Source organism: Cervus canadensis, chromosome X, assembly GCF_019320065.1.
Source record: "Cervus canadensis isolate Bull #8, Minnesota chromosome X, ASM1932006v1, whole genome shotgun sequence".
NCBI classification, from domain to species: domain Eukaryota; kingdom Metazoa; phylum Chordata; class Mammalia; order Artiodactyla; family Cervidae; genus Cervus; species Cervus canadensis.
In genome coordinates this window covers 28,070,577-28,091,493 of record NC_057419.1, presented here as the reverse complement: position 1 = coordinate 28,091,493, position 20,917 = coordinate 28,070,577, and the positions used below count along the sequence as shown (strand labels likewise).

The 20,917-nt window shown below is 38.5% G+C and overlaps 1 protein-coding gene across 1 annotated transcript; it reads right to left on the bottom strand.

The window, feature by feature from the left end:
- Positions 1–16,541: 16,541 nt before the first annotated feature.
- LOC122435491 (60S ribosomal protein L31-like) lies at positions 16,542–16,913 on the bottom strand. The gene has a single exon (XM_043459703.1). It carries the CDS (start codon positions 16,911–16,913, stop codon positions 16,542–16,544), a length of 372 nt encoding a protein of 123 aa, XP_043315638.1.
- Positions 16,914–20,917: the final 4,004 nt, after the last annotated feature.

Sequence of the window (20,917 nt, the reverse complement as noted above, 5' to 3'; positions counted from 1 at the left end):
CAAGGTTTACAACAGTACACATTTATTCTGGCTTACTTGTCAACAGGTCAGCTGAGGTGAAGCTGATCTAGACTGGGCTCAGCTGGGCTTGGCTCCAGGCTCCATGTTGGGTCCAGGTCTGCTCCACACATATGTCCTTCACTCTTCCAAGACCAGCTTCCTGGGACATTTTCTTCTCACAGCAGTGGGAAAAGCCTAATTGTGCAAGCATGTTTCAAACTTTTGGTTTTGTCATGTCTGTTACTATCCCAGTGACCAAACAACACATGTTGATATTGAGGAATTGAGGTGTGAGGAATTGCTCTTTCCATGATGTGGGAAAGAGTAGGGAGTGAATCCTTTATGAACAATAATTTAATCTACTTTACTACCTCACATGGTGATTGTAGGCATCTATGCAGCTATGTATGTATATGACAGCTCTTTGTTAAGTATAAGGCACTGTGTAACTATGACTTTTATAAATTCTCCATTGTTATAAATTAGAAGAAGATTTCTTTTGATATTGACCTACTACCCATTCCATAACCTTCTACCAAAAAAAGCCATATACAACACTTGTTAGCAGCTGTTGACTTTGAGTACTGAGATATCATTGCACATTATTATAGTGGGAGGCTAAAAATCAGGAATATCTATTACAGTCTAGGATGTTTAAACTACTTCTTGGCTTACCGTAAGACTTTCAATTCAAGGAGCGAGCAAGCCAAGGAAAGAGGATTACGCTTGAACAGTCTTCATGATAAAATAGTAGTAATTAGTTTGAGCAAAATCCCATAATAGTTTTTTTCGCACTTTGCAGGAAACCAAATGGCAGACAGATAAAACAAATTACTTTACTCAGGGTAATTAGCAAGCGATGATAAGGTTCTGCCTATGTTCTCCCAAAAGTACAAAGATCATGCCCTGTTTTTTCGAAGAACTTTATGTTGCTTAATACCTAATCCATCTCAACTCACCTGCAAAATCTGACAGCAACCTCATCACTAACACTCAACTACTCAGAGTACCTGGGAGACAAGAGCAATGCTAATTGAATGATGAGAGGGAGAAGGGAAAAGAAAGCACAGTGTTTTTCCCTTATTTTCTTCGAAGCTTGTTTGCCACCTTTGTTAGTCCCTAGTTCACATTTCTCTTTATGTAGGTGCCACACAATTCCTAAGAATTAAATTCTACATGTTTATATACCAAGGTCTAGGCTTGTGAATGAAAATATTATTGTTTATTTAAGTCTAGAATGTTTCATTTGAGAAAAATAACATCACCGAAAGAGAGAATTATCCTCTTGATAGAGGTCCTAGAAAATTCAAATTAATTCCTAATCAAAGCTGACTCAGGAAAACAGTTCACATAACGTTTTGATTGAAGGACACTAAGACCTTCAGGATAAGGTTGCTGCCAACCAACAAAACTAAGGGCATATCTCTATACTGAACGTGGGGAAAGAAAACAGCAATGCTGGGTTCTGTTTGGACAAAGAGGCTATATGAACTACCCACATCAAATGTGGCAAACATCTAGGAGAGTGTTATTTATTGATTGATCGATAGGATTCACAAATCTTTAATTCACATCTTCACTGCAAAGGAAAATATACAAAAAACAATGTAGAGTTCTATATTTTGATGGGATTAAACGTTCTCTCTTTTTAATGTATAAAATTCCACAAAGAGAATAGTTTGTGTCTTGACTACATTTTACATTTCTCGGTTATAAAGCTTCTTTTTCAGCAGAGTGATTTTTTTTTTAAGTTGGTCAAATCTTCCTAAGTGTTCATCATGTTTTCATTTTTACAGGCAGTCATATTTTAGATCTATCTTGTAACTTATTTTTTGATATTTTCAGATACAAAGTTTCCATCCCAACCTGATTCTCAAATGCTCTTTGTTATAGGGACACTGATTAGTTATTTTATTTAATAAAAATCAGAAGGGTTGGACTCCCAACATGTGGGAGCCATTTGAGAAAAGAAGAAATGCCTGCTAGGATTGTTGAGCACTGACATTTCATGGAGTGAAATGTCCCTGCCAGGTAGACAGTTTTGCTTAGGGATTAAGACCTGAGTTCACCATCACCATCTGGCCATTGGATTTCTTTTACCTTTTTTCCTTCTGCTTTTCATTCATTTGCCTTTATCTTCTGGGCTTTGTTATTTTCTCACGTCTCTTTTCCACATAGTTACCTCTTTCTTAGCAGAATATATTTTCCTTCTCATTGTTTTTATTTTGGAGTAGCTTTATTTTCTTTTTCAATTCCTTTCCTCAATTTTGTCAAATCACTTCATCTCCTGTTACTTTATTATTTGAAATATTTTTCCAATAGTCCTTGTCCCTTTACTTTGAGATTATAAAGATGCTTATCTGAACTTTTCTTCAATTTCTTGGGAATAGTGTATCTGAAGTACATCTTTCATATCTTTTCCTTGTTGTGCTAGTTCCCCTGTGTTTTTAGTGTCTCTGTATACAGGTCCTGTTGAATTCTTTGTATTTCTTTATTATCTGTGAGTGACGTATGATTGCCAAATCTAGCAAATAAAAATGCAAGACATCCAGTTAAAGTTGCATTTGAAATAGACAATGAATGTATTTTTATTATTACAAGTATATGCCATGCACTATTTTGGACATCCTTAAACAAGAATATTATTTTAGTATTCTTCTAAAGGGTGCTTTTTCACTGTATCCACTTGTGTCTCCTGCTTTGATTTGAAAGCACATCTCCTCTGAGAGAGAGCTCGGAAGCTGTGTAAGAGATCAATATGGACCAAAGTGGAGCCTCTGAGATCCTAAGTCTTCTATTTTACTGTTTGATATTGATTCACCTTTGTTTATAAGAGTTTGCTGCAGAACCAACTGATGTTCTTCCTTTTCTTCTGGTCTTACTTCTTTCGATTTGGACTTTGGGGGCAGAAAAGAATAGAGTGGAATTGTGTGCTCCCTTCATCGACCTGCCTCCCATGACATTTTGTGACTCAAAACTGGACCCTCCAGTTCTTTCATAGCCTACATATATCCACAGTCTTCATTGGTTCAAGTATAGGCGTCTCAGTGTAGCCTCTCAAGATCCCATAACTTTGAGGGTCTTTTCACAGTGCTCAAGAACAGAAGAGTGCTGGCTTTCAGCATCCTTCTTCGTTGAAGCCCATGATTCACTGACTTTTCACAGACAGTGTTTATAAACTTCGGGTTGGGGTTCTTTGCTCTTTCCTAGGTTCGTGTAGATGGATATTTTCCCATTTATTCTGTTTGAGGGTTTTCAAAAGGAGGTGTAGAGTAAACTTGCTTTCACTATACCCTCTTTTAGCTGAGGTTTTGGGGATGGCTTCTTAAGGTGGATTTTGCTATCTCCAGTTATGATTGTCATCATCAAATGTTTATTGGGCATTTACCACATAATAGTCACTGAATTAAGCAGTTTATGTGGATTTATACAGCCTCCCCCACTCCCCATTATTGTGCCCATTGGTATGTAGATAAGGAAACAAAAGCTTGGTGAGTTTAGCTGACTTCTTTAAAATTGAACAGCTATTCAGGGTTTAGTTTCAACACAGGGTTTGAATCTGGTTTCAGAATCCACTCATATCTACAACATGACTCTACCTTCAGTATCAGGTCAGGGCTTTTACTCAACAGGAAGACTTTTTAGGTTCCAAAATAAGCAATATTCTGGCAATCAGTTGGTTAAAATATAATAAGAACAAAGATAAGGGTACTATAATCAGATAATGTAGTTATAGATTTGGTCAAGTGGAAGCATAATTTGAACAAGGCATGGAAACATCATCTGGACATGGAAACATGGCCTGGACAAGGCAGTGGGGAGCCAGGAGGAGCTCTGTACTTGACTGCCTTTCATGTGGGTCCTGTCCTTCACTCAAAGGCACAGGTTTCTGAGGTCTCTGAAAAATCTGTTTCCATCCATTGGCTGTGTTCTCTTTGATGAAAAACATTTTTCACAAGCTGTGGTATGCCAGAACCTGCAGCCTTGTGGGATCCAGCTGAGGACTCCTGAAGAGACTTGGAGTTCATTCAGCAACCTTGTGAAACTGACTCCAGTATTGTATGAACTCTGTCTTATTACTCTGAAATCATCATGAATATTGGTGATCTCTGCATACCATGGAAGGACATGTTGGAATCAAGACCATTTAGGAAAAAAATCAGATGGTCTGTGACCTACTTTGTCTGTACTTCACTGGGGAAAGGTCAAAAACTCTGTCCTGTGCCAATTTTGCACTCATCCTTTCTGCAAGCCCTTTCCAAAGAGATTAGGTTCTTACTACTTTATTACTGCAATAAAATGTATGGCCAGGATTCTGGAATGAAAGAGCTGCTGCTGCAGAAGCTGTAATAGAAGAAGCTGTAACTTAAGCATAGGCTTGAAAAATTGCCATAAATGCATTCTTTTATAGGGAAAATACCTTCCAGTTCCCCACAGTAGAATATGCACAAACAGATGTGAAATGCCATGGATGCTGCCTTCTTTCAAGAGTGACTCACATGATATTTTTGTATAAAAGCCATTCTGTGAATAATTGTTGTAACATAAAGTAGGGCATCATTAATTGTGGTTAATGTTTCTTTGATGATATAACTAGTAGTTAACCAGTTAATATTAGGTAAATACAGTGCTTCTGCAATAAATGTCATTTTTGAACTTTGCTTTTGGACATCCAAACTTTTTTTTGAGAAGTTAAATCTTAAAAAAATTTTTTTTATTGGAGTATAGTTGCTTTACAATGTTGTGTTAGTTTCTGCTATACAGAAAAATGGACCAGCTATCCATATACAAACATCCTCTCTTTTTCTGATTTCCTTCCCTTTTAGGTCACCACAGAGCACTGAGTCAAGTTCCCTGTGCTATAAAAGCTTTTAAAATCCTGTCCTTATGCTTTTCTTTTGCATCTCTTCTGTCTCTCTGACTCATTCGTTTCTCCCATTCCTGAGAACTGGTGTGATGGCAGAGGCACATTCATTTTGGGGGTCATTTTTTCCCACAGATTACAAACTTTTTTATAATTATAAACATTCCAATGCACAGATGCAGGCACTGGAGTTACTTCGGGGGAAAGAAGATCACAATCAAGGTCACTCTTGTGAGTTTCTGTAGTAGATCGGGGAAATTTTCCTGATGTGATTCACTGACATTTTCTAACAGACATTGCTTTGGCAAGCAAGAGAAACTTGATTCACATTTTAATATGGCTGAGTTGTCTTCAAAAGCTTCTCTGAAGTAAATGATAGAAGAGTTTTTACAAAGTATGGGAAACACTCTCTTAGTTGATGTGAAAGGAACTGTGAAACAGTGTACAAAAGGCAATGTTATGTTTTAATATAGTTCTTAATATAATATTGGTGCTAAAGCAAGTTGGGGAGCCCATAGATTTGAGACATTTAAATCCTTTAGTACCCTGTTAAATCATTTTATGGGAGGAACACCAAAATTATGCATTTATGTTGCTAAGAATTTGAAGGAGATATTTTTATTTGATTCTATTTTTTGGCCATACCGTGTGGCATGTGGGATGTTAGTTCCCTGACCAAGGATCAAACCCATGCCCCCTGTAGTGGAAGTGCAGTGTCTTCACCACTGGACTGCCAGGGGAGCCCCTGCGGGAGATATTTTTACCTTGCCTTTCCCACCATCTCCATCCTCCTAAGCAGCATTTCTCACTTGAATGACCTTTTATTCAGCTTATCTAGTGCTGCCATGGACCTTACCTATGTTAGTCCTCATGGCAATTTTAGCCACCATCGGAAACCAGAAACTCAGGGCTTCTGGACAGTGTACTAGAATTGACTAAAAGCTGGGGGCGTGTTGGCTCAGAGAGTCTCAGCACCAAATGCTGCTCTTGTTACGATGATCACCACGGGCAAGTAGCACATGGGTCTTCAGCTCATGCTGCTACTTGCCAATCTAAGAGACACGTGCACCCCAATGTTCATCGCAGCACTGTTTATAATAGCCAGGACATGGAAGCAACCTAGATGCCCATCAGCAGACGAATGGATAAGGAAGCTGTGGTACATATACACCATGGAATATTACTCAGCTGTTAAAAAGAATTCATTTGAACCAGTCCTAATGAGATGGATGAAACTGGAGCCCCTTATACAGAGTGAAGTAAGCCAGAAAGATAAAGAACATTACAGCATACTAACACATATATATGGAATTTAGAAAGATGGTAACGATAACCCTATATGCAAAACAGAAAAAGAGACACAGAAATACAGAACAGACTTTTGAACTCTGTGGGAGAAGGTGAGGGTGGGATGTTTCAAAAGAACAGCATGTATACTATCTATGGTGAAACAGATCACCAGCCCAGGTGGGATGCATGAGACAAGTGCTCGGGCCTGGTGCACTGGGAAGACCCAGAGGAATCGGGTGGAGAGGGAGGTGGGAGGGGGGATCGGGAGGGGGAATACGTGTAACTCTATGGCTGATTCATATCAATGTATGACAAAACCCACTGAAATGTTGTGAAGTAATTAGCCTCCAACTAATAAAAAAATAAAAAAAAAATAAAATAAATAAAAAAATCAAACCAAAAAAAAAAAAGAAGAAATAGAAAAAAAAAAATAAAGGGTGGTGTATCTGGGGCTTCTAGATTATGTAAAAGATGTTAACTGTCCATTCACATTGCAGAGATGTCTGATATGATGACAATTCAGAAAAACCTTTGATCAGAGGCTATCTTTTAAAAAAAAACAGTGTAAGCCTCAGGAAGGACGATTTTGTATCTCAGTCTGTCCTGTGGTTTTGTAATACAGTAGCTCACAACTGAAGCCCCTGTCAGAGTGTCCGTGGCAGGTGTTGTCACTGCCCTGTTCATCATCACTGGGCACCTTGATTCCTGTGGGTGGAATTCACCCATATGTTGCCTGATCCAGAGTGGATGGTTTATGCCAGTATTTTAATAGATCATAAATTTACCTCTCCACTGGAGGTTTTTGAGATCATATGAACCAGTTACCCATTCAGTTAATTGTCCTCTCACATTGTGTTATAGAAGTAAAAAGTATGTGTGTGTGTAATACTTTTTGTCCTTTTGCCAAAGTCACTCTCCCAGCAGAGACTCTTTACCCCTTCTTTTCTTACCCACCCCAGCTTTATTTTTTATTTATTTATTTTTTTGGCCATACTGTGAGGCATACGGAATTTCCCCAACCAGGGGTCAAACCTGCGTCCCCTTCAGTAGAAGCACAGAGTCTTAACCCCTGGACTACTAGGGAAGCCCACCCCCCAAGCTTTATTGAGATATGTTGATATATAATATTGTGTAAGTTATAGATTACAACATGATTTGATATATGTATATATTGAATGAAATCATTACCACAGTAAAGTTAGTTAACACATCCACTGCTTTACATAATTAGCAATTTTTTTGTGTGGTGAAAATATTTAAGATCTACTCTCTTTCTCCACTGTTCAAATATTCTCCTGTCTCGCCACTCCATTTGAAGTTCCATCATTAGGTGAAAATGTCCTTGGATCCATCTTTAGTTTGTCATTTCTCTTAATCCCAGTAACATTTCATGGAGATGTCATAGTTTCATATTTGATTTTGTCATTTTCTTGAGTAATTTGATTCTATCACTATCTTAACGTATTATCTTTTTCTTTCCTACCACATGGGAAAGTCCATCAAAGACAAGCATGTGAACTTTGAAGGGCTCATAAGAAATTCCATGGAAGCTTAAGGAGGGTCATTTTATAAGAGTTTGATGAAGGACGATTTACAACTGTGTGAAGATAGAAGGAACCTGTGATGCAGTATCCTTAGTGTTAGAAACAGCATCCTCTCCCTAGGCCCCAGATGGTGAGTGAGGAGAGTGGTCACTGCAACCCAGAGGCAGAGAGACCAATGTGGAGAGGGCCACATGATGAGAGCCGTGCTGTGCACAGACAACCTTCAGGAAACAAACACTTATCTCACCTCTTGCCATTTCACTGCTTGCTGATACTTCTTAATGGCCAAACCCATCCAGAAGCCCGGAGCCGAGTGAAGCCATCCATGTGATTCATGTGTACCACCTTTCCAGGGCACAGAGAAAAATGAAAAATGTTGGAGAGTGCATCTGGAAAGGTGACAAGCAGTGATCACAAGTGATGAGGAGTGCAAGCATCATACCACTGAGTCCACTTCTTGGCATCTCTCAGGTTCCTAACACACTGTGTTAGGAACAATTTGAAAAACTGAAATGGCAGGGCCATAAACACCACATATTGCACATCATTGCCCTAGTCACTCACCAGAGAGAATCTTCATGGATTTTTCCATGCAGATCCTACTGAATAGTACTCTGATTATTCATCAAAATTTTTTGGTTACAGCTAACCAAATATAGAACTATCATTAGAAACATCATCATTCAAGAATGCGAGGAATAGGACTTTTGAGGACGTAGCAGGCTTGATAAGTGGCTGGCACGTGGCAAGATCTGACTAGGATGATTCACTATTTCATCTAAAACCAGTTTTACAGCTTTTTGCATTTCAATTACTCCTTTGGAAAGGCATCCTATGGTTTAGAAATTTTGCTTGTCTCTAGAAAAATGTTGTAGTTTTATTTTCATATTCCCTGTCTTTTAAATTTCAGTTAGTGCTACTAACCCTGCCTCCCCCCTGCAAAAATTCCTTCCAGCACTCTAGCTCTTCACCTAGTTGTGACAAAGTATGTATCAGGGCATATCTAAGGTAGCAAAGCCAAGAAAATGTTTTTAGTGAAGGTTCAAATGGAATTGATTTGAATTAAAGTCTGTTGACATATATAATAGTAAAGAAAACAATTTTCTGTTGGTAAAAAGCTTTGGGATTGAAAGGTACTACAACACTGTGGATCAGTGTCAGATATCTGAGCAAATGCTGTTGAACATCAAAGTCACTTGAAGTGTCAACTGCTTTGAGAGAATATAAAGAAAACCTGATGATTTCATCCTGTGGTTAAGTAAAAAAAAGCTCTGCTAGAGATAAGGAAGGAAGAAAAAAGGTTTCATGGTCCTAAGATATGTATATCCTTTGACCTTAGGATACTAAAGCTTATTTAAAAAAATCCCCAGGTTACTAAAGCTAGAGATGGTATTAAATTCAAAGTTGAGTGATGCACTGTAAATGTTATTCACTTGCTCATAGACACATAAATGTTATTTATACTCTGGATCATTTTAATATATGAACTTGATATTTCTTGGCAGGGAGTTGTCAAACATGAGCAAATTATCCCAAGATAGTAGAAGGAGAAATGAGAGAAATGATAATTGACAAGGTAGGCTGATTTAAATATTTATTGATTTCATTTTGACAAATAATGATTATTTTGATATTACCTGCAGTCAACTGATACATGAATGAGAAGAGAGAGGAGGGCCCCAGTTTTTCTTAACAACCTGTGTTGCCATTTCTTTTCTCAAGCAAGTTCTATCCTCCATCAGTTCCTTGTAACTGGTTTTAGATCTCTATCTTCTAAGAACTTAGGAGTCCCACAGGAAATAGACATGTAAATGAGAATTGATTTTAAGCCTCAAATGTTTACCCTGTTTCTGAGTAAAAGAGTGCTTACCCTTCAACTTTCAGTCTATTCAGAATCTGTATTTGCAGTAAGTATTTATCAAGCGTTTACTATGTACCACCTTATGAGCACTGGGAATAGAGGGTGAACATTACTGAGAAGTTTCCTACCCTCAGAGAGCATGTGCCTGAATGTCAGAAACTAGGTAATAAACAAATAGATGCACGAGATTCTTTCATTGTAATGAAAGAAGAAGCATACTGATATTTAAGTGTAATGAAGAAAACAGTAAGGTAGTGTGTTAGAGAGCATGTGTTTGAGCTCTTTTACTATTTATTATTATTTATTTATTTTAACTGTTCCAGATCTTAGTTGCAGCATGCTGGACCTTCAGTCTTCCTTGCAGGATCTTTAGTTAGGGCAGGCAGACTCTTAGTTGTGGCATGTGGAATCTAGTTCTCTAACCAGGGATCAGACCTGGGCCCCCCTGCATTGGGAGTGCAGAGTCTTGGGCCCTAGACTACCAGGGAAGTCCCTGGGCTGTTTTAAATTGAGTGGTCTTAGAGGCCCTTTCTGAAGGGAATATTTAAGCTTAGCTTGAATGGCAAGTAAGAGGCAGGTGTGAATAGTTGAGAGGACATAATGTTCTAGCTGAACTGAAAAGCATGTGCAATAGCCCTGAGGTGGGAGCACAGTTTATGTTCAAGATAAGCAAGGAATGGTCAAATGCCATTAGAGAAAAGCCTAAAATGGTATTTAATTTGACATTTAAAAAATTATATTGGGCTAAACTCATGATATTAAATGGTCTCAGTGTGCTTGTATATTGAAAGTTCACTAATAAAAATTCGAATCTGATTAGGACTTTTGAAATGTTAAACACATTTCAAACGACTAGGGAGAAAATTTAATTTTGACAAGTTAGATAAGAAACTTAGCAACAAATCAAGCAACTTCTGTATACTGAACACCTACTAGGTGCTGTGTGTATTGTGTATAGTTTCTATGAGAAAAATATAGTCACATAAGATAGAACTTTTATCTTCAAGATGATTTGAAATACTGAGAAGAGGTATAAGCCCATAAAAAGATAACTAATGGCACAGTGTCACACCAAGTCCAAATGAATCATGAGTGATCATGAGGAAGGCAAGATGGCTGACAAACCACAGTGCTGAGTGGCTTCTGGAAGGAAATGAACTTGGAATTGGAAGGAAGAACTAAGCAACCAGAGGCTAGTGGGGTTTGTGGTAATGATCAGGAGTGATGGGGAGCAGTCACACATCAAATACTTGTTATGGTCTTTCTTCCTCCTTCTTCTTCATACCATGATACTGAATAGACTTCTCATAACTTGATTTTGTTTTTGCCACAATCAAAATACATACCTAAATCATTAAGAAGTAGTGTGAGACTTTCCTTACAGGAATGATCTCTTGCTATGTTATTGAGAACAGTGCTTCCTATCCGACCAGATAGCATCTCTGTGAAGAAAACGCTAGTCCCCAAGGTATTAATTTTTCATTTTTATAATGCTTCACTATTGCAAACAGAAGAAACAAATATAACTTCCTTCAGTATTGAGAAATAAGAGCAATGTAATGTAATAATACCCGTTGTTGATATCAACCCCATTTCTTCTACAGTGAAGGAGGTGACTTGGGGTCACTGGGCCCCATGTACACAGCTATGTGTTATAGCGTCTCTTAAAACGTGTTCCTTAAAGGTGAGTCAAAGTTGTTGGTTTGTCCAAGGTTGCTTGACCCCTCTCTATGGGACCTTCCTGATCCTATAAAAGGACTAAAAGCAAATAAAGAAATATAGCTCAGTGAGCCGTTAAATCAATGGTGTAAATGGACTCTTGGCACCTCATTGACTTTCACTGGTCATTGAGTCAGGTCCACACTGTTTGTTCTGTTTGTTGAGGGTCAGTTCAGTAGCTTGTTCTTCATTTTATTATCTGCTTGGTATTCCTCTCTGTTGGGGCCAAGCTGCTACAGACTGAGATGCTACTTGGCGTGTGTGTGTGTGTGTGTGTGTGTGCATGCATGGGCACATACACACACCCATACACATGTGTATTTTCTTGAGGTCTTAGAATGGTTCTTAAACCTAGCAAATCATTATAATTACTTGGGGTCTTTACAAAACACCTTTACAAAATTCAGGCGCTTGGGACTCATCTGAAATTATTTAGATAAAAATTTCTGTGCTGAGGCCCAGATACCAGTATACGTTTTTTAAAGTTCCTTCAGGGCCTCTAAAGTTCAATGAATTTTGAGATCCACCAAGCTCTCATGAGAGGATGAATGCCTTGATTTGTATGCACACATTTCTCTCAGATGCTTTAAATGAAGTCATTAACCAAGATGCATTTCCAGAGTTCGGGTCATTGAGTTTAAAATCAAATGAAATACATTTCTGGGTGATAGAACAGTAAGGACATGAAGGGAACTTGTACACAGAAGTAGCTGCTGTCTCAGACAGCACAGTCCTGACCAAAGAAAGCTAGTGCTCAGGTCACAGCCACTGAGACACATTTAGGAACAATAAATGACTTCACAGTGCCAGTGTGAGGTAGTCACTGGCATTCAACTTCCTGTTCCTTGATCAAGGGGAGAACCTTAGCTGGCCAACAAGCGAATCAGACTGTGCTAGCCTGTGAGGCATGGGTGCTGAGAGGTTCTGATGAGGCAGTATAGTCCTCCTTGTGGAATAAAATAAGAATAAGAAAGAATGAATTCATAAGTGACAATCCTTCCTTTCTATCTGTGAGGAGCCATGTCAATGGTAAAGATCCATCTTCCTCCTCCAGTGCAGTCACTCTGTAGGGTGAGCTCTTCCTCAGGGTATTGTCAGGGGTACAACAGTGGCAGCCAGTATAGAATTTGGACACAGATACCAAATGTAACTAACTGTGGTTACACTTCTTACTAGCTGAGTGGCCTTGGGCAAGTTCTTTGACTTGTTTAAATCTCTTTTTCTCTTAATTGTAGACAATTACAATACTGGTGTGAGAATTAGAGATAATTTCCTCATAGATTCATTTAATGAAAATTTGTTATGTAATTAATATGAAGCTGGTACTATTCTAGGAACTAGGCATAAAGCAAAGAATAAAGCAGACAAAATCTCCAGCTTTCCTGGAACTTACAGGGTAGAGCAGAACAAGAACAATCAACAGATTAACAGGCAAAGGCACAGTATGCCAGAAAATTGATAAGAGCTTTGGAGAAGAAGCACAGCAGATAGAACAGGAATTCTAGGGAATGCAGATTTTTAGGGCAATATTGAGATTTTATATCGGGAGAAGCTCATTGATAATTGAGAAGAATCCTAAAGGAATTAGGACACCTGATCCAGATAGATACACATTGAAAGTTTGTATCTGGCAGGAGACATAGCAAGTGCAAAGGCAGTGAGGTAGAGAGAGAAAAGGAGTGAGTGTCTGGTAGACGATGAAGTCACAGTTAGTCAGGCCAAGTCATGAGGCCAAGTCATGAAGGCAATTGTGTCCTTTGATAGGCTTAGGAATCCTCTGGGGGGATGTTGTTGAAGCATGGATTCAGATTCAGTGAGTCTGGAGTGTGAGTCTGCATTTTGAACTTCTTTCAGGTCTGCAGACCATACTGAATAGAAGCAGAATAGGGCCATATAAACCATTGTAAATAACGGTGTTGGATTTGACCCTATGTGAGATGGGGAGCCGCAGGAAGGTTGGGAGCAGAAGGGTGTGTTGAAATGATAACTCTGGCTGCTGTGATGATGAGGTGTGGTCAAAAGCCCTGGCTGGCTTTGCCTGTTGTCTGGTTTCATCCTAGCACCACCCCTCACCCACTGCTTCTCTTTGGCAAGTTGCTTAAACTCCTATTTCTCCCCACTTTTTGGGTTTTTTTTTAGTTTTTTTTAAATTAATTTATTTTAATTGGAGGCTAATTACAATATTGTAGTGGTTTTGCCATACACTGACATGAATCAGCCATGGGGTGTACATGTGTTCCCCATCCTGAACCCCCCTCATCCTCCCTCCCCATCCCATCCCTCTGGGTCATGCCAGTGCACCAGCCCTGAGCACCCTGTCTCATGCATCGAACCTGGACTGACGATTTGTTTCACATATGATAATATTCATGTTTCAATGTATTCTCTCAGATCATCTCACCCTCGCCTTCTCCCACAGAGTTCAATAGACTATTCTATACATCGGTGTCTCTTTTGCTGTCTCGCATATAGGGTTATCATTACCATCTTTCTAAATTCCATATACATGCGTTAGTATACTGTATTGGTGTTTTTCTTTCTGACTTACTTCACTCTGTATAATAGGCTCCAGTTTCATCCACCTCATTAGAACTGATTCAAATGTATTCTTTTTAATGGTTGAATAATATTCCATTGTGTATATGTACCACAGCTTTCTTATCCATTCATCTGCTGATGGACATCTAGGTTGCTTCCATGTCCTGGTTATTATAAACAGTGCTGTGATGAACATTAGGGTACATGTGTCTCTTTCAATTCTGGTTTCCTCGGTGTGCATGCCCAGCAGTGGGGTTGCTGGGTCATATGGCAGTTCTATTTCCAAGCTTTTAAGGAATCTCCACACTGTTCTCCATAGTGGCTGTATTAGTTTGCATTCCCACCAACAGTGTAAGAGGGTTCCCTTTTCTCCACACCCTCTCCAGCATTTATTGTTTGTAGATTTTTGGATAGCAGCCATTCTGACCAGCGTGAGATGGTACCTCATTGTGGTTTTGATTTGCATTTCTCTGATAATGAGTGACGTTGAGCATCTTTTCATGTGTTTGTTAGCTGTCTGTTTTGAAAATTCCTAAACCTAGAGAAAAGGTGAAAGAAAAGTACAATGAGCACTCTTACATCCCTCAGCTAGATTGATCAACAATTAATATTTTGCCATATTTGCTTTATCTCATACTCTAATCTCTTATTATTAACCATTTAAGAGTCAATTTTTCATCCCTACTTGATTATATACCTTCTAAGAATAAGAAAAATCCCCTATGTAAATATAATCAGCTATCAAATTCAGAACATTTGATATTGATACGATTATCTAGTATAAAAAAATTCAATTTCAATATAATCAATTTCATCTACAAATAACCTTTATATTAGTTTTCTTCTTCTGGTGTAGAATTCAGTCTAAGATATTATATTGTATGTTATGGGGCTTTAATTTTCATGTCTCATTAGTCTTTTGACGTAGAACTGAGTCTCTTGACCTCAGCTTTATCTAAACAAATTTTTTGTTAAATTTTGGAGTTTTTCATGCCATTGTTATTTTTGAAACGTCTGGGCTATTTATAGGCTGTCACCCAGTTTGGATTAAAGTTTTCTAATGATTTGATTCAGGTCATTCATGATTGTCAAAAATACCACCTAAGCGATGTCGTATCCTGCTTAGTGCATGCATCTGGAGGCATTTAATGTCTGTTTGCTTCATCTTTAGTGATGTTAGCTTAGATCACTTGGCTAAGCTATTACCAGCAGATTTCTCCAACGTAAAGGTACTCATTTTCCTTTGTAGTTAACAAGCTATCAGTGGAGAAATACCATGTAAAATAGCCTTTTCCCCAAAAAACTCTTATCCAATGATTTTTTTCCATCCATTAATAATTCTCATCTGAATTTATTATTTTTGTAAAGGTCGTGAGTGCTTGCTAAGTCATTTCAGTCTTGTCTGACTCTTTGTGACCCTATGGACCATAGCCAGCCAAGCTCCTTTGCCCATGGTATTCTCTAGACAAGAATACTGGAGTTACCATGCCCTTCTCCAGGGGATCTTCCCCACCCAGGAATAGAACCTGCAATCTCTTATGGTCTCCTGCATTGGCAGATGGGTTCTTTACCACTAGCGCCACCTAACTGTCATTACTTTTATATTTATTATTTGGCATTCTGCTATAGAGAAGGACCTCTGTGTGTATATGTATGGCTGTATCCATCTATGTAGCTATCTACCTACCTATCTGCCCACCTCATCTGCCTGGCTGTTACTTTTCTCAATATGGATTCATGGATTCTTTTTTTTTTTTTTTTTTTTGGATTCTTTATTTAAAAGTTCAGTTGTGTTATCAAGGACCAAATGTATAGCACAGGGAACTCTGCTGAATGTTACATGGCAGCCTGGATGAGAGGGGCGTTTGGGGAAGAATGGATACATGTATATATATGGCTGAGTCCCTTCACTGTCCACCTAAAACTATCACAACATTGTTAATTGGCTATACCTCAACACAAAATGAAAAGTTTTTTAAAAAATGACTTTTTAAAACAAACAGAAAAGTTCAGTTGTTTTATCAACCATTTCTGACACTATTTTGACGCCAAAATTGTCCCCAGTTTTGCCAGGAGGAGCCCATTTTAATCTGGTTCCCATTTTCTTTTCAGGTTTTGTGTGCTTCCTTACTTTCTTGCCCCACAAAATATTCCAGGTACACTCTTTACTTTACCTTCCCCTACCCTGGATCAGCCATTTCTTCCAAGAACTCATTTCTTTTAGTGGGGACTTAATCCTGTGTAAGTACCAATTTTAAAAAAATTTATGAAAAAAGATTGCAATATAACATAACTTGCAGAGTTATTCTGAGAAATAAATTAGAAAATCCATGTAAAAGACTGTATATCATACCTGGCACATAGTATGTACTCAATACATTAGTTTTGCTTCAGTCATTTCCAGTGACAAATAAATAATGGAAGCATAGCTGAGAATGACAATTGATGATTTTATAAAATGTGAATTATAATGTCCTCTGAAAGAAAGTCATCAGTCAGTGGATCCAAAGATTAGGTTCCATTAACCTCCTTTCCGAGCTTTTCATTATCTATTTCCATTCTCACTTGAGTTTCTCTCTTTAGAACTCATCCTTCGGATGTAGTTGCATTTAGTCTTGGGTTGTTTGTTTCTTAATCTTCTGTTCAGTTAAATTGTACATAACTTAATATGAGAACCATATCATGTGTGTGTGTGTGTGTGTTTGAGATTTCACAACTTTGACAGTCATTGGTTAGTTCTCATCCACATTAACTGTAGATTTTTTAAAGTAGTGAGAGGTACATGGCTAACCAGTGTATAGAGCTGATGTGCCTCTTCATGCTCATTACATTTTCTGAACAAGAGGACATGGACCTGGTGTGAGACATTGCTTATTCCTTTGGGCCAGACAGCTTTACTAAGACTTGTGTCAACGTACACATCTGGAGTTTCCATCTTCCTCATGGCAGATTTCTGGATCCATTTGAGTACCCCAGGGGCACACTTCTTGAAGGCCACTCCCTGGATGCACTTGTGTGTGTTGATGGTGTATTCTCTGGTCACTACCTCATTCATTGCAAGATGGCCCTTCTTGCTCCACTTCTTTGCAAGAGCCATTCTGCTGGGTCCAGGTTAAAAATACACTGGGTTCTTTGTATTTCCTGCATGTCCTACAACAGTTGTGAGCACATATGTATATATTAGATACCAATAAAAGCCTAAATGTATTTGTAGAAGTCACATAAGAAACATTTCCTAGCAATAAAGAAATCTTATAATTGTTGAGATCTTAATCTAAGATTCTAATAAAAGTTGGCTTTAAGTTAAGCATACAACACCTTCTTAAAGAATTTGGCATAAACTACACTGCCTAGACCTTTTTCAAATAAATACAAATTGGAAAGCAGAAGGAGTTGTATGTTTCAGGGCTGCCTACTGCTGTAATATTAACTATTTCTGGTATAATGGCAGGCTGTCTCCTATATAATCAAAGAAAAATGTACAGATTGACAATTCTTCCAGCTATTCGAATGTCACTTAAAAATAAAATTGATGGTAAGTAACAGGCATTTTCCATGTGTTGGTTATTTTGACCTGATAGATTTGCAAATTTCTTACCAGCATAGAAAATAAAAACTGCTGCTTATTTTTAAGTACAAATCTTGTGTGCTGCAAATGAAGTCCCATTTTTTTTATTGATTCATTTATTTGTTTGTGGTGTTAGAAAACCACTTTGCAGCGAGCATGAGGGAGAATACTTATTAGGCTAATAACAACAGAATCATAGAAATGAGGCCTGTAGACAAATCTGCCTCTAGAGAAATGAAGTGGAGTTACAGAAGGTTAAGAATCTGTAAAGATCAATGAAGGCCAAGAGCTAAAAATAGATAAGCAGCTTGGAGAAAAAGAAAAGTGAAAAGAAAAAACATCAAGAAACCACTAAGTGTTTAGGATAGCTATTTTGTCTTTGTTCCCTAGTGAAAATCTCTAAAATTTCATTGAGATAGTTACACATTCCTCCAAATAGATCATTTTTATTTTGCACAGTGTCTAAGCTCCTGTGGGTGTCTTTTTCACTTCAACAGGCTCAATCACACACACACACACACACACACACACACACGCGTCTTTTTCACTTCAACAGGCTCAAACACACACACACACACAGACACACAACACACACAACACACAACACACACACACAACACACACACACACACACACACACACACACACACACACACACACACACACACACACACACACACACACACACACACACACACACACACACACCGGGCCTTGGACTTCTGTAATGAAACACATCGTCAAGTTGAAAGGATAGCTAATTCCATAAAATGTGAATTAGTATAAGTAATTTTAAAATTACTTATAGTAGTAGTAAAAAAACAAAGGTGGCTATAATGGAGAAAGCTGATTCTTAAATATAGTAAGATACCTGTATCCAAATGGGAGAGTTCTAACTATTAATATTGAAACATCCTCTTATGATTTGGAAAATAATGCATTATGCTGTCTTTGACTGAAATCTAGATGTTTTGATGAGAGTTTTGTTCCTCATTTCCTCTCAGTTTTGAGTGACTTATCAGGCACCATATTTGCTCTTTTTTTAAAATACCCTTATGGTTTTTAAAATTTATTTTTGGCCACCGGCTTGCAGGATCTTAGTTCCCCACCAAGGATTAAACCCTGGCCCATGACAGTGAAAGCCTGGGGTCCTAACCACTGTACCACCAGGGAATCCTACTATACTTGCTCTTTATGAAGGCATTTATTCAGTATGGAACAAGAAGGCCATGATGTAAGACCAGGCAGTTTATTTGCCTACGGACATCTCCATGTTTTATCTATCCTTCTTGTCCCCCAAATCCCAAAGGAACCCCCGAATTTGTGTTCTGTGTTCTAGAAAAACAGATCAAAATTACAAAAAACCTATGCTTTTTGTTTTTCTCGGTCTTTAATATTCATAATATTGTTGACCCCAACCTGTAACTCACCACCCATTATCAGAGTTGGTAAAGAATAGTAAAATGTGATATTTTTTCATCAATTTACCCTTTGTTCTCATTGACCTGTTACGGTTTCAGAGTTTCTTCAAATCCTTACCATATCCATGGTTAAACAAGCCCAGTCTCTGACCTTTGAGCTTGAGGAACTTGGATGAGGGTTGGGATCTGTGTAGCATGCTGAGCGAGTCGATTCAGGCTACCATTTCTAAGTATCACAGACTGGGTGGTGTAAACAACAAAACTGTGTCGTCCCACAGTTCTGGAGGCTAGAAGCTGGAGAGAAAGGTGTTGGTGGGGTTCATTTCTACTGAGGCCTCTCTCCTTGGTCTGTAGATGACTGATTTCTCACTGGGCCTTTACTTGGTCTGTTCCTCTATGGTTGTCCGTGTTGTAATCTCTTCTTATAAGGACATTGGTCATATTAACCATACAGTCTTACCATAATCACCTCTTCGAAGGCTCTGTCTTCAAATCCAGTTACTGAGGTCCTGTCTAGGGGATTAAGACTTCAGCATACGAATTTTGGGAGAACACAGTTCAGTCTGTGGCACACACACCTTTCACCAACTTGGTGCAAGACTCTTTAGGCCACTTTATCTGTAGAGAAAGAATATCTGTTTCAAATCATTTTCTTTTCCCTGAATCACATTGATGTAAATATTTGTGGTTCAACATACGGTTGGCAAGCCAGAAGTGCCTGAGAGATTTAAAAAAGTGTTTTAGATACTCCAACACATTTGGTAGGTAGTCCAATCCTATTGGACAGCCAGCCTGAATTTCTAATCTACACCCACATTAAATAAAGGCCAGATATGTGTTTTTTTTCCCACTCTCCACCCTGTACCAACTGAGACAGAATTACTTGGGGAAAAAATTATGAGTAGAAGAATCAAGGAGAAATTCCAGATTTCTCTTCCTAAAGCTCTTCCAGACTTTCATCTAAAGCATCATTATATATATATATATATATATATATAATTTATGTATTCACATATACATATATAATATATATTCAAAAATTTTTTTTTGAGTTTCTAAAATTCTATTATCACAGTAAGAATGACATAACACATTTTATTATATAACATCTCTTCTAAGTGCCTGCTACAAACATCTGAGATGTCATGTTCCCATCCCCCCCTCCTTCCCCACCCCTCCCCCCCTCCTTCCCCACCCCTCCCCCCCTCCTTCCCCACCCCTCCCCCCCCTCCATTCCCTTGACTCTGTAATTCCCTAATTCACACAAACGAGGCAGAGCCAGCCTCCAGTAAACTGATTGCTAATGCAATTCATTTCCCAATCATCCCTCTGCGATCACTCTGAGTCATCTGATGAGGACAGTGAAGTTAATGAGGACACGAAAAGGAAGAGAAGCAGGGAAGGATGATGATAAGGGGAAAAAGCACAAGACTGAGAAGCACAGGCAGAGGGGCAGGCTGTGACCTCCGGGAGGGGCACCCTGGAGTCTGGAATCGAGGGGAGAAGTGAAAGCTTTCAGTGCGTTAGGATGCAGCCGATCACATCAGCCAATTGGATTTTCTGACAAAAATCTCAGTGGAAGCAACAATGTTATTTTGAAGATAATATGTGTATAGGAATGATTACATGGTTTGGGTGTGTTATTTCCTTGCTGTGAAGAAGAATATCTTATTTATTTATAGATGTAGCACAAGCCTCACACACTTTCTACAGGTATGAGGGTTCACTTTTAAAATATTAGAATCTACAAATGTGGAAAGCCTCAAGGTTGTAATGAGGAAGATGCTTTTTCTTTTTTCTTTATTTTTTAAGCAGACTGAATGGTGCCAGCATGCTGTCACTGGGGAGAACTGTGTAGTTGTTTGCAGGTCATGGTGCTTGGTAAACTGGTCCAGTGCTAATAAAAAGGAATTACAGGATATTCCCTGGTGGGTCCAGTGGTTAAGACTCTGCACTTTCATTGCCGAGAGTGTGGGTTTGATCCCTGGTCAGGGAACTTAGATCCCACAAGCTGTGAGGTACAGCCAAAACATAATAATAATAATGAAGGAATTGTAGAAAGCATGTTTTTCTACTTGATGGCCAGAAGTAATCTTAATAGATTGCTGAATT

What these genes read in the sequence shown, in the direction of transcription:
- LOC122435491 (XM_043459703.1), bottom strand. Translation starts at nt 16,913, where the DNA reads ATGGCTCTTGCAAAGAAGTGGAGCAAGAAGGGCCATCTTGCAATGAAT.